The sequence below is a fragment of the Thermobia domestica genome, chromosome 3, assembly GCF_964235325.1.
Source record: "Thermobia domestica chromosome 3, izTheDome1.hap1.1, whole genome shotgun sequence".
In the NCBI taxonomy this organism is placed as follows: Eukaryota; Metazoa; Arthropoda; class Insecta; order Zygentoma; family Lepismatidae; genus Thermobia; species Thermobia domestica.
This window is the reverse complement of record NC_137456.1, coordinates 70,379,403-70,393,682: the sequence shown is the minus strand read 5'-3', so window position 1 is coordinate 70,393,682 and position 14,280 is coordinate 70,379,403. Positions and strand designations below refer to the sequence as shown.

General features: G+C 36.5%; 1 protein-coding gene across 2 annotated transcripts in view; it reads left to right on the top strand.

Moving 5' to 3' along the window:
• LOC145680489 (uncharacterized) overlaps nt 1–14,280 on the top strand; it is a 92,878-nt gene that overhangs the window by 51,555 nt on the left and 27,043 nt on the right. Inside the window, exon 4 of one of the 2 annotated variants that reach the window (XM_081751071.1) lies at nt 2,132–7,175. The exons of the other annotated variant lie outside the window; for it this stretch is intronic. Within the exon in view, the coding sequence (XP_081607197.1) occupies nt 2,132–2,696 (565 nt within the window). The 3' untranslated portion in view covers nt 2,697–7,175. Of the gene's footprint in view, nt 1–2,131; nt 7,176–14,280 lie in introns of those variants that run through there. 2 annotated transcript variants of the gene reach the window in all.

The window sequence follows — 14,280 nt, the reverse complement described above, 5'->3', positions numbered from 1 at the left end:
TAATGAATTTTTGCTGTTTTCCTGAGTTTATGCCACTTTACTGGAAGGAAATTGGGGAAAATTTACAAAAATTGGCAGTTTTCGCCATAGGTTTAGAAACACGTTCCTCTTCCCCCTATTTTCAAACTATTTCCCTTCGAATAAAGTAGCATAAAATTTGTGAACATATTGGAAATCCCATAATGAAAATTGCAAGAATATGTAAATTTCCCGTTATTCTCGTTCCCCCGCCCCTTGATATAATTATTTCATTGTAATTTTTGTTTTCAGCACCCTAAAATTATCCAATAAAGGCTGCTTATATCTTCGGTACACAAAACTTTCTAAAATTTGCAGAACAGTGTTATTTTCGGATCCCCCTCTTTTTCCTCTTTTATAACTTAAAAACAAGAACCAATCTCGCTTTTCCATTCGTTTTCGTGTTCAGCTCCGTAAAGTTATCAAGAAATGGCTGCGTATGTCTCCGTTAGAAAATCAGTGTTGAACATTGTTACTGAATACACGAGACTAATGAATTCACATTGGGGATGCAGTCTGTTGAATTTCAGTAGCCACCTTTCGTAGACGTGGTCCTTCATAGATGATAATGACCTGGATACTTTTCTCCTTGCTTAGACTAATAGTTATCTATATATATATATTAAAAAAAAAAAAGGCTGTGATAGTTTCTGTGTTTGTTTCCAGACTGATGAGACACCTTGTATAACGGTAGAAATCGCAGACCAATAGTAAAGGAACACAGAAACTATCACAGCCTTCTGTTGACCTGAAATAAGTATTCAGTATTTCATTGACACTCTCCATTGAGTTTACAAACAATAACTGAACAAAGGAATAGTGGCTTAAGGTATTATTCGCCGAGAATAGATTCAATCTCAGATTTGGTTCTGGACATCTGCTGTTTCGTCGAGAGGTTGTCAGATGGTATCAATCCATAAACATCATGGAAGAAACTCTATGTAGCTTAACAATACGTTGTGTGGATGAAAGCTCAGACATGGTAAAGCGAGGTACCTTCAGTTATGGCTGTATAAAACTATAACTTCTCCATTAAAAGGACATGTGTCAGTTCGTTTTTTAAAAAATAAAATTGTACCGTAAATCCTTCAATACATTTTGTAAAAATCATAAATAAAAATTATATCGAAAGAAATGTAAACAAAAGGCTAGTACTGGCTAGTTTAACCTTTTGCTTATATTTCTTTCTAAATATCACCGCTCGCAATACAGTGATAAAAAATAAATTATTTACACGTTCTATTTTTAGAACTAAAGCAGGTACTCAACTTTCATTACTGTTTTTATTTTTCTTTCGTGTTTTATGTCTTCATAAATTCCTACTGTAAGTATGCTCTATATGAATAGTTCTTAAAAATAACATGTTTTGTACATTCTACAGAAAGAGAATACTTCGAAAAGCCTAAAAATAAATATATAGAATCTTCCTTGAAATAACTGTTAAAACAAGAATTTTAGGAATGATCCAAAAAAATGAATCAAAAGATTGCGATCTTGGCCAAGAAGTTTTGGAATGATCCAAAATATGCATCAAAAGATTGCAAACTTGGCCAATAATTTCAAGGATTTTTGGATCAGGGGCAACAAAATTTTTGAACGGACCCTAAATGGAGTTTTCATATTTTTTACTGAATAAGCACATTATACTGAGTAAATTGTTAGTTTTGGTTTGATTACTTTATATGTAGTTCTCGAGATATAAGGCCTAGAAGAAAATTTTTGCCTGAGATATGTTGCATTTTTTGATCCAAAAAATCGATACTTATTAGTTTAAAAAGAATAGATTACAGTTCGACCAAATAAATTAATTTCTAAAAGAAAAAATAATCAAAATTCACAGTTTAAGATTACTGCTTCAAGGTCCAAGAATAACAGAAAATGACTGAAATACCTTAATCCTTTTGGAAATGAGATTGAAATACCTACAGATTAATCATGTAATTATGTACAAATGAATGTTCTTGTTTTCATGTTGTAAATATTTTAAAGGAGCTAATATTAAAAATTAATGGAATGCCAGTATCGTAAAATGAGGATTAATTTACACGGGGACAGAAAGAACATGCTTTTACTGTGATCTGTATGGGACTCATTCAGTTTCAACATATTTCAGGAGAGTTGATGGTACATACGAAGATGATCCAGTGAATTATGTGCAAGTAGAAGTTAAAGACCCTTTAACAGTGAACACGGACGATCATGAATACGATGACAGTACAATGAATGATACATGGGAGTATCACTCAAGTATGTATAACAATTCAGAAACAGTTATAGATGGTAATGACGAAATCTGTTTCATGGGATTAGGAAGCGGTTCTTCTACTGGAACTGATACTGTTTGTTCTGTGGATAAAAATTCACGCATTCTGAATGTGTTTAGTTTGAAAGACTGTGTAACACTTGATGTGGATGGTAAATATAAGTGTAAAATATGTTTTAAGTCTCTGTCTCGAGGTACTAATTTAAAATACCATATGCGACTTCACACAGGTGAAAAACCATATGTGTGTTCATATTGTAACAAACAGTTCTCAAGAAGCCACCATCTTGAATACCACGAAAGAGTTCATGTGAATTCCAAGCCTTTTGTATGTTTCGTATGTAATAAAGGTTTTCGTGAGCGAGCGAAACTTAATACTCATTTAAAGATGAAATGTTTGGCAATGAGTGTGTAAATAAGTTGCGCATGGAAATATTAGCTGACGCGTTATTGTTTGTATTTATTTGATGTTAGGTGACATTGTGGTGATCGATTCTGTATAAATGAGGCGAGAGCATATGATATATCAAGAAATTGGTTGATGCAGAAGTTTAAAGAAAGGTTACTATGTTGCATATTCTTAATCTTGGAATACTACAGAAGGCTGTTTCAGCCTTATGGTAGTGAAGTATAGACCCGTGCCCTAGGGCGTAAAACCCCGTTTCCACCAGCGATCATGTTCGATGTGAGAGCCCCGTTGGTGAACGATTGCATGACGTCGTAGTTTCCACTGAAGGAGACCACTATTGAGCACTGCCTGATTCAATTTCGCCCACTCCTCCTTGCACACTTTCCAAAGGCCACCAAGTGTGGTCAGACGACGCTTATTGATGTTCCGTTTGAGGAGGCCGAAAGCACACAAGTCCATAGGAAATGCATCTGGTGACTTGACGGGGATGTCTCGAAACGGGATAGCCTTTACACCTGTCTCCTGTTCCATACGTGTCATGTAGGCCACCGTTCGTTTGGCAGTATGGCTGCTGGCCTTGTCCTGGTGGATGAACACTCTGTCAGTGTCATTGCCATACAAAGCCGGGGCATGTTGGCGATAGATGGGTTCCAGTACATGCCCGATATAATACGCTGCATTCACCTTGACATTTGATGACACCCGATGTATCGGAAGCTTTCCTTTTGCACAGAAACCCGTCACTACCATGAATCCCTTTGGAAAACTCTCCTTGCAGGAGCGAACCCACTTTGCATGATCGGTTTCATCACTGCGGCGGTAGTAAATTGTACGCATCTGCTAGGATCCTGTCAAATAGACCCATGCTTCATCTAAGGTGATCACGTAACGCCATTTGTCACCTGCCAGGTAACCTTCGTACAGCCTTTTGCATGCCACCCGCGATGTGCGTTGGCTTCAGAACATGGACCCGCCACTTATGTGCACTTCTGAGTCCCAAATTGTCGCGTATGATTCGGTGTACAGTTGCAGTTGACCGTTCAACACGCCTCGCTATGTCACGTTGGGTGGGTGGATTCTCCTGGGTCACAAACCGGCGGATCTTGGCAATGACTTCTTGACTGCGTTGTGGAGCTGGTTGCTTCTTTTGCTCCTTTTGACGACGCATAGCAATGGTTTGCTCTGGGTTTGCGATGGATGGCTGCATTAATTCCCTTATCAGACACTGTGAAACCTTTCTTCTTGTGCTGTGTTCTTATTCAGCTATAGCTGTAGCCTATATCAGAAAGTGCTACGATGCAGCCCTCCCAAAAAGGTCCCAAAAAGGCATTCTGCTCATACACGTCTCTCCTCTTCACGGCTTGTACACAAGTGTCTGGCTACTCCGTACTGCGTGCGTCACGTTGCTGACGCGAAACTAGCACCTCTGGTGGCGACTGCAAATTGCTACCATAAGGATGAAATAGCCTACTGTAGTTGAATCGCTGCTGCAAAGGTTTTCACAATGACTTCAATATGTACAGTGAATTACACGCTTGTTAAAGTAAATTTTAGTTAATTATCATCGTATATATAATGCGGAAAAACACCGCCACCAATTTCGAGAAGTCGGAACTTTGTACACTCCTGGTCATAAAAATATAGACAGCCTTTCAGAGTTTAAGTAAAATAAATAAATAAAAATCCTAGATCATTCCTAATTGCCATATGTCTTACAAAAGGAAACGTTTTTCGCTACATTATGCCATAGAGAGTAATATGCATAGTACATAGAAGAAAAACTATCTGGGCATTGTCACAAATAAATACATATTTTACATATATAAAACTGTCATAAGAAATGATTAGAAAAATGATATATAAATTAAAAAATGGTTTATAGATGCTAGATGATGTACAGGACGAAAGATCACCAAAGTAGCTAAAACAAGAGGTCTCATAATGGTCCCCTCGTAGTGTGGTGGTGGTCAGTCATGTCACGCATTTACATTCACATGTTCATTTTAGTATGGGTACGATTTTATCTTAAGCAAATGTACTTATATCTTTTGAACGCATAAATGCAGTCAATGGAAATATTCATTTTTCATATGTATATTAAAGTGAAATTTGTGTAAAGGAACCTAAGACTGTAAAAAATCCTATTTAAGCAAAAAAGACGGTGCCTTCTCTTATCTGTAGAAAGAATCCTTTGATGCAGTAGAATACTATAAAATCGTGATATAATGTTTTCGTTTTATTCAGTCCAATCTACAGGTGCAGTTGCTTACAAAGCCAGCACCATATGGCATGGATGATGGCTTCTCTTGTGTTGTAGTGCTTTCTGCAAAGTGATTCCTCTATTTTGGCGAAAGGATCGTCACGAAGTCCCTGAAAACATAGGTGTGCTGTGCCCATGTGCCACTTTAATCTTAATCTATGTACATTGTCCGTCTTTTTAAACCATACTGATATGGCGCTTCCACTTTCATTCTCTACATTACGGTACTGCTTTTTTTGGATCGAATAACACACAGTCATATCACTCGCCACATTTCATCGCCTTATATTCCCTTATCAGCTATGGAAACTTGTACTGCTGAGCAGGGTTGGCAAAAACCATGTTTTTTATTGGAAAAAACAAAAAAAACTTTTTGTTTAAATCCGGTTTTTTGGGTTTAAACCGTTTTTTTTTTTTTTTTTTTAATTATTTGTTCGATGTATTTATATCACATATGGACAGAAATAAGTTTGTTTTACTTTGGTGTTATGCAACAACCAGGTTATCCTGGAAGGGGTCACATAAGTTTAAAGTGGAATCCAAACGACTTTTCAGCTTACATCCGAGAGAAATTGTCCTCCATTTGAACTCGAAACAGAGACTAATTGGGCATAAATGAGATACGTCTGCCGACTCACTCACGAAGGACTCCTTATAAAAATACGGTGACTGATTTTTACATAATTGTTAATATAATTATCAAGAGTCATTTCAGAAGGACAAAAAGATAAACAGTTGAAGAAGTGAAACCATTGTACAGAATTACATATGAACAATTTCAAAATACTACAGAGTACAGAAGAACTAATTTAGTCCAAGTTAGTTCACTACGACTTTTATTAGTCCAAGTTAAAGAATTACGACGACTTAATTTGCATATCAATAAGAAAAGTGAACAAAGATACGAATTATTTGAGTCCACTTTGGCTCTGACCAATTTATACATAAATAGATACCAAAGATACTTCTGATCTCAATAAATGCCTCTTGTGAGGTTTGTATGACCCCCTCCCAAAAAAGTACGGCATTTCGATTTATTTTATCAATAGTAAACATTATTGAAATGAAACAATATTTAGAATTTTCTTCGATTGCAATTGCATAACAATAATAAACTACAAAAAATCACAAAAGAAACATTCATAAACTTATAATTTAGAAAAAAAAAAAAGTTGCTTTTGTAGTTTAATATCTTTGAGTAATGAATGGGGAATTTAGGTCTGATTATAATACTATAATATACGGGAGTGAAACGTGATAACCCACAAATGTGTGTTCATCAAGATGTTACGAACACTTATCCTTTTACGAACATTTTTCGTTTTTTGGTTTAAACCACCTTGGGTTAAAGCAGCCAACCCTGCTGCTGACACAGCCCTCTGACATGAGAACAGTATTGCCACTACTTTTCATCCAGTTTATATATATAATGAAGAAATCCAAGTAGGTATTGCACAGGTAGTATTCGAGGTAGTATTGTTTATAATTTTATTAACTATGTGCATAATGCTTTATAAATACTTGTCATATCATCATTATGCGATGTATCGTAACATACTTGCTGTTCGTCTATAAAATCATACTTTATATAAAATTATTTTAGTTTCTTACATATCAAATACATTTACTTTCATTGTTTAAATCCATTCTTGCTGTGCGGTTCAAGTCACCTGTTTTCCAATTAAGTAAGAATAACATTCTGAAATATTGACAAGAATTCACGGACAAATATACATAAAAGAATATTTTGCTTTATGTTTTTTTCAATGTGACTTATACGATAATATACTTAATGGGGAATACAAATGAAATAATTGATAGAAATGATGAAGTAACTGATCAAGTAAGAGAAATATGAAATGGAATTCCCGATAAAGCGTATGGAATTGAATTGAACATAACTTTTAACTAAGTATATACTAGTTCGTTATCACAGTATCTGTAGACAAAATTGCAAGACATAGTGTTAACATTTCGATAGATATAGGAAAAATAATTTGCTTTGTTTGACTTATATTCTTTATAAGTCATTTATATGAATAATGTTAGTAATAATAGTCAGTACTTATTGAATAATTAATATATTATATATATTATTTATTGAATAATATTTAAAGTTAATATCATTTGATAATGATAAAATTGCAATTATGTATATATACATATATGTTGGATGTATGTATGTGTGTGTATTTATATATATATTAATTATTGTTGTTAATTCTGTTTTTTGGTAACGTAGACTTTAATATTCTTTGTTAATTTATTTAAAAGAGGGTATAATACATACAAATATATACGTATCTTGTACATTTTAAAAGGAAAGTAATATATTTTTAATAAAATAAACATCACAAAATTTTTGCTTTTGTGTTTTTCTGACATTTTTTGAGAAGTATTTCTGGTAACTCGAATTAATTAATTAAATGAGATTCTTCTTCTTTAGTTATGCCCAAATAAAGTAAGTTTGTTCCAATCGTTTTCCTAGTAAATTTTCTTTCTATAATACTTGTTTGCCAATTACGTGTACAGCAAGTGTTTGGAAGCGTGTATTTTAATCCGTAGGTAAGGTATAAAAATTTCCAAGCAAGGAGTAGTAGTAGTCTTGAAATTCGTGTGTGTTGTATCAGCACGGTTTAATATTCGAAGTTCGGTTTTTACTACTAGGAACAAAAAGTATAATTTAAGTTAACTTCAAGTCTGAAAAATATATTCGTATGTTTTGGATTATCCGTCAATCCTTAGCTGGAAAATTGTTTGTTATGTTGTCTTTTTGCAAACAATTGATACACTCAATTCATTGTCCGGTGGCTTTATCTGATTGCAGACGTAAGAAGTACAAATGAGCAATAGTGAAGTAAGTACGGAATTCAAAATTGAGTTGTAAAGTTAATTATGAGTCCTAAGCTGATAGGAAATGAGATCTTTCCTAGGAAACTCACTGCGATGTTTGATCCTGATTTTAGCCTAAGCTACATAGTTGTTTGATTTGTCTGTTGTTAGTATAAAGTCTCGTAAGTTTTTCAAATGAATCTCTGCTGTGGTACTTCACTCCTAAGAGTTAATATTCAAGTTTACGTTTGAACTCTCTTTTCTGTCATTAAACAGTAAAATATTCGTTGCCTGAATGTGCGTTACTGATTGTAATTCTTTGCAATATTTTGTTCTCTCTCTCTCTGTTTTTCTAATTGTATTTATTTTTTTATAAATTTATCTTCAGATTTTTCCTTAGAAAAACATTAAATTGCTACAATATGTATCATTCATTTTCTTCCTGGAATGAGGTAAAAGGACCACTGTGGGCACGAATAGGTGATTTGTAGTTAAAAACTTGAAGATGAAATGAAAACTATAAAGCACTCTGCGAGAGGAGGCAGCCATTGAATATTCCAATGTTGCCGTAACTAGTACTATCATTAGACGTAATAATTGTAAAACATTAACCAACTAGATGCCTGCGGAAACTTTGATGTCAAATTGTGATACTAGCCAGAGATCTGATGTTTTCTGTAATTTATAATGTAATTTCATTGCTTCTCCATGCTACCCTTATCCAACTTTAATTTTTTTTTCCCTAATGAAATAGAATTCATATTCTACTCTGTCCAGTAACGAGGAAGTATGACTTTTTCGCTTAGGTGCTTAAATTCGCTTAGATGTTTAGATAGTTCTAAAACTACTAGATTTTTATCCTTGAAGTCCCTGATATGTTTATCTTAATACTCATAATCCTCGTAGTCATCCGTAGGTAAAACTGATCACAATCGCTAACCAGCTCATAAACAACCGGACTTACTTTCCCATCAACGAAGTAACTTTTATTCATAACTAGTGTAATGGTGTATTTAATATTTGATAAAATCAATTATCTGCGGTAATGTGGACAGATTGTGATGTATGACAAATCATCCAGAGCTCATCAGACCTCGCCCTTCAAACAGCAAGCTCGCAACAAAAGCAAGGCCCCTTCCGGTGACAGAACATTTCCCATGACTTTCAACTATGTGAATTTATACTAGAATTGTAGACAAGGAAAAAACCTCTTCACAGAATTTATTTTATATTTGCTCGCAAACAATATACTGATATACTGCTTAGTGCATCCACAGGCATGATGTGCGTTTTAGTCTCTGATATATATATATATATATATATAAAGTGAGAGAGAAGTATATCATACATCAATGTAACTTAAGTTAATCAATTTCATTATCATTATCGTATAACAACTTGTACCACATATAGACACACGTAATACACAAATTGAGGTGTTGAAGTGAAATATCAAAGACTTCATCAGCCTGCCTCAATATTTAGAGCATTTCGCTAGAAGTCCATTTCTATAATTCTGTAACATAAACATTGTCGGCATCAATTTTCTTCTAGTTTACGTAAGATATTAATATTTACATGGAATTACGTTCTCAGTATATCGCTAATTGATACGGCTATGGACGCAGAAACTGCGTTTACTGACACATATTCATAATAGTACGTATTATCAACTAGACAATAATTATTAATTATTATAATGGCAATAGTGTCGAAGGTGACACAAAACCATTTAATAATTAATTAAACGGCAATAACATCAAAACGCAAACGTAATCAAGCTTACATGAAGTCAGAAACTGGTATCAGAGATTTGTATTGCGATATTTGTATATCTCTCTGAAGAAGAAGAGAAATCCATTTAAAATTCCAGAACGGAATAACATTAAGAATTGACAAATCTCAAGAGAATTAACAATTTCATATCAAGTCATAAAATTCAAGATAATGACTACAGATAAAACTTAATAATCGTATGTATTAACAAAACATATTAAATTTTGGAATAATAATAATAATAATTTCAAAAACAAATTGTAAAGATTTCCGTGGAAACAAAAGAATTTGCAACAGCTCACAAAGCGGACCGTTACATCAGTTAAAACTTCTTCGGAGATTTGAAGGCAACTTAAATAATATTCATGGGCTATTTTTTGTAATTTTTGTCCATAATGGGAAGAAGATTCATTCGTTGTGTTCTTCCTTTTTCAGTTTTTTGAATTTGAGTTCCCTGTAGTAAATTGTTGAAATTTGTTGCTTCTAGTTACCTAATAAAATTTACTGTTGCTATTTTGAACACCAAGCTTATATACGAATTCTAATTATTTTTCTGTCTCCTCATCTTATGACAATTGTGTAAACTTATTGGAATGAATTAATCTGTACGTTTGATTTACCAGATCCGACAACGAAGTCCACACCAATATTTACTGAAAACCAAATTCTTGCCATAAAAACCTGACATATTCTTCTAGAATAAAATCAAATGTGTGGATTAATTTCTCGTTAAGAGTTTACAAAACTGTCACAAGATAGGGAGATAGAAAAGCAATTAAAATTCGTATATGAGTATATTTTTCAAAATGTCTGCTGTAAATTTGGCAAATAATTGGAAGGAACAAACTTTAGCGATTTATTAAAACGGACTCAAACACCAAACAACTGAAACAGAAAGAGCAAGGCAAATGAACCTCTTTCCCGTTATGGCCTGGACATCCATAGAAATTAAGAACTAGCACATGAATGTTGATCTACAGAAGCCTTTAAATCTTCGAAACAAACTGATTATAGAAGTTAACTTCGTTAATGGAAAGGTTAATTCTGGTGTTTACGAGGTGGTTTTTGACTGTGACTAGATTTACGTAAGTATGACTAAGAGAAATGTGGACACTAGGATTTAAAACAAAATCAGGATAAAAATCTAGCAGTTTTCAGACTATCTAAACATTTAGGAGAATCCATGCTTATTAGAATTGCTTTGACAAAGTAAAGTTAATATCTCATGCTGAATGCTATTTGTGGAAGATATATATGTATTCAAGTTTAATGTAGACGACTTCACAAATGTAGAAATGAACAATATTACGTTCGTCTCTCTTCCTGGACGGGGCGTTACATCAAGTTTGTAGTCATCCTGTACTTCGATCAGATGTTAAATCGGATGTAATTAGGTGACAAAGAAAATTAAATGAAATCTTTGAGTTTTACGTCCCACGGTTATGCCGTCTAGGCTAAAGGAGACGGTGATTATGAAAAATGAGTGAAATGCTGGAATGAAGAAAGTGGGAGGAAAGGGAGAACCCCGAGAAAACCCACACACACGGTGTTTGTCCATCACAAAGTTCACTTGGCTTGAGCGGGGATCGAACCAGAGACCCCACGCACCAGAGATGAATGCTCTACCACTGACCCACCGCGGTCCACTAGGTGACAAAGAGTAAGTGAAGTATGTTCGTAGTTTAAAGTTCACAAGGTGGTTATTATAACCGTCAGGTAATGGAATTTCTTTGAGAGTGAGAGTGAGATGCTCGTCCTTCATAACGGTAGTGCTACCCACTTTCTACTAGAGTCGGTATCTACTTGTATATTGACCTCTTTTTCGGTTTCCTTTCCCTTATGGCTTCTTTAACATGAAAGTTGCATCCAGATTTCTAGTAGTAATAATTTTCTTGCGATCCCTGAGGGTCTGTTTACTACTATCATCGTCCGCACTTTAACTTGAAACGTGCTGATGCGCCAACTTTTTGGGAGTTCAAGTGAGTTTAGTGCTTTCGATGCTTTTCCCATTATGCTGCTACAGATTGTGATTGACGCTACCCGTGTTTCATTCCAGAGTGTGTAGGAAATTGTTCATGATGACGAGTTCTGTGATAGTATTCAGAAATCGTGAAGCTATCCTGCGTCATCGGGGCGCTTTTGCAGTTTTTAATCGGCATCGATAATCTTGGAAGTTTGGTATTGTCTGTGCCAGTGCTAAGCATCTAATTAAATCTTCGAAGCTTTAAAATTGGAAAGGTTAAGTAATGTCTCCCAGTAGTTGAACTACTATGACTAATTTTTGACATCGGGTACTAGCTTTAAACGGCCACTGTTCGACTACTAGTTTGCCTATCTTTTTGCGACCACAGTTCGACTATAGACAAATGGGATTCTTGAGACTAATCCTACAGACACACCTAACATTTTTACTCAACATTTTCAATGTTGCGATCGGCCGAGTTTAATCGAGGCCTTTTCGCATTTGGTTCCAGTCCGAGTTAATTCGAATCAGCACGATTTCGTCAGTGCGAAATCACTAGCGCTGAGTCGTGCCGAATAAGAACAAAGGATGCGAGCCGATCTGTGTTTGGCCTATATACAAGGTCTGTATGATAAGTAATGAGACTCGCCGCGCCGCGGCGCGCGTGTCGCTGGAGCGGGTTTGTCGGTGATGGAGGATGTAGGGGGGGGGTCCGAGCAAAGCAACGCACCGCGCGTCAGTTGGCTCCGAGCCTTAGTGGAGCGCGGACAAGCCTTGGACAAAGCCCTTGTGAACATTCTTGTCACGGCGGAAAATCAACAAACATGGAGGGTTCCATCGAACAGCGTTATGCGATCAAATTTTGCGTTCGCCTGGGGAAAACGGCTACTCAGACGCTTTCTCTCATCACGGAGGCCTACAAAGAGGAAGCCCTATCCAAAGCCCAGGTGTTTCGTTGGCACAGTGCGTTCCGGAACGGCCGGGAAAGCGTTGAGGATCTGGAGAGGGCTGGACGCCCGACAACAGTGACTACGGACGAAACTGTGGCAAAAGTGAGGGATCTCCTGAACTCAGACCGTCGATTATCGTTGAGATTGATTGCTGATGAACTCGATATGAACCACACAACAGTGCACAAGATTGTGACGGAACAATTGGGAATGAGAAAAATCTGTGCGAAACTGGTGCCGCGAGTGTTGACTGACGAACAAAAGCAACGACGTGTTGATTGTTGTCAGGAACTGTTGAACCTCATGAACAGTGACCCTAACTTTGAAGATGACGTCATAACAGGTGACGAGTCGTGGGTGTTCCAGTACGACCCTGAAACGAAACGTCAAAGCGCGGAGTGGCACACTCCTGCGTCCCCGCGCCCCAAGAAGGCCAGAATGTCGAAGTCAAAGGTGAAAACAATGTTGATTGTTTTTTTTGACAATGTGGGGGTGGTCCACAAGGAGTTTGTACCCCAAGGACAAGCCGTCAACGCCGCCTTCTACAAACAAGTCCTTGAGAGACTGCACAGGAGCGTCAAGCGGAAAAGACCGGCGATCGCTAGCCGGTGGAAGTTGCATCACGACAATGCCCCTGCCCACACCGCCTTCTTAGTGACCTCCTTTTTGACCCGGATTGGGGTGGAAGTCCTTCCACAACCACCCTACAGCCCAGATGTGAGCCCGGCCGACTTCTTCCTCTTCCCGAAGCTGAAGCCACGCTTGAAAGGAACCCGTTTTGCAGACGTCACAGCCATCCAAGCAGCCGTGACCACATTTCTAAAGGACATGCCGGCTGCTGACTTCCAGGGGGCGTTTGCAGCGTGGAAACATCGATTGCAGAAGTGCATCGACGCAAGAGGAGAGTACTTCGAAAGCTTTTAAGTCCCTGTACAGATCAGATCAATAAAACAATGTTTCCAGACCTGGTCTCATTACTTATCATACAAACCCTGTATATATGTGTGTATACTAATTCGCACCATAAGTATCGCAGCAATGTTCGATATTCTAGAATTGATTTGTCGCTGGCGTGGTAATTTGTTTTGCGGAAGGTGTTCATTCATGCTGCAGATGAAGCACACAGGAAAGTTTTTGTTTCCAAAATAACAAATATATCATGGCATGTCAATCGTATGATAGTGAAGTGAAAGCTTAATAGGAGTTTAGGGTTAGATATGCTGAAAAATCACATCCGAAAATATTTTCTATTATTTCGGATAGGTTGCACAGACACAAAAGATTGAAAAGACGCCAGCGCAATGCCGGGATATGATAAAGAAGTTGGAGATAGAATGAAGAAAAATAAAGAACCACAATAGGAAATCCAGAAATAACAAACATTCCTCCAAATTTAATGTAGAGATGGATTACCTTTGGGAAGATTTTCTGTTCCCTGGTGGATTTTTCTTGGAAGCTGAAAATTAAGTGCGAAAGGTGTTTTTACATCCGTGCAGAATCGTATTCAGCCAATGCAATCCGACCCGAGTCATGCAATTCAGTGGAAAACACATTCGCTTTCGTATTCCTACCGGTAAGAACTCATTAATGTTCGTAATACCAATACAGTGGATTATAACATTTCCTTTGCTGCTCTTGTTCGATTTTGCCTTACATGAGTCGTTCAACACTGTTCCAAAGATTGATCGTATATCTTATATGCTCAACAGTGTCTTATACAATTCTAAGCTCACATTATTGCAACCGTTTGATCGCATTTGGTCAGATTTTCCTTCTTTGATGGTATGAGATTCCATAAGCTAAAGACCC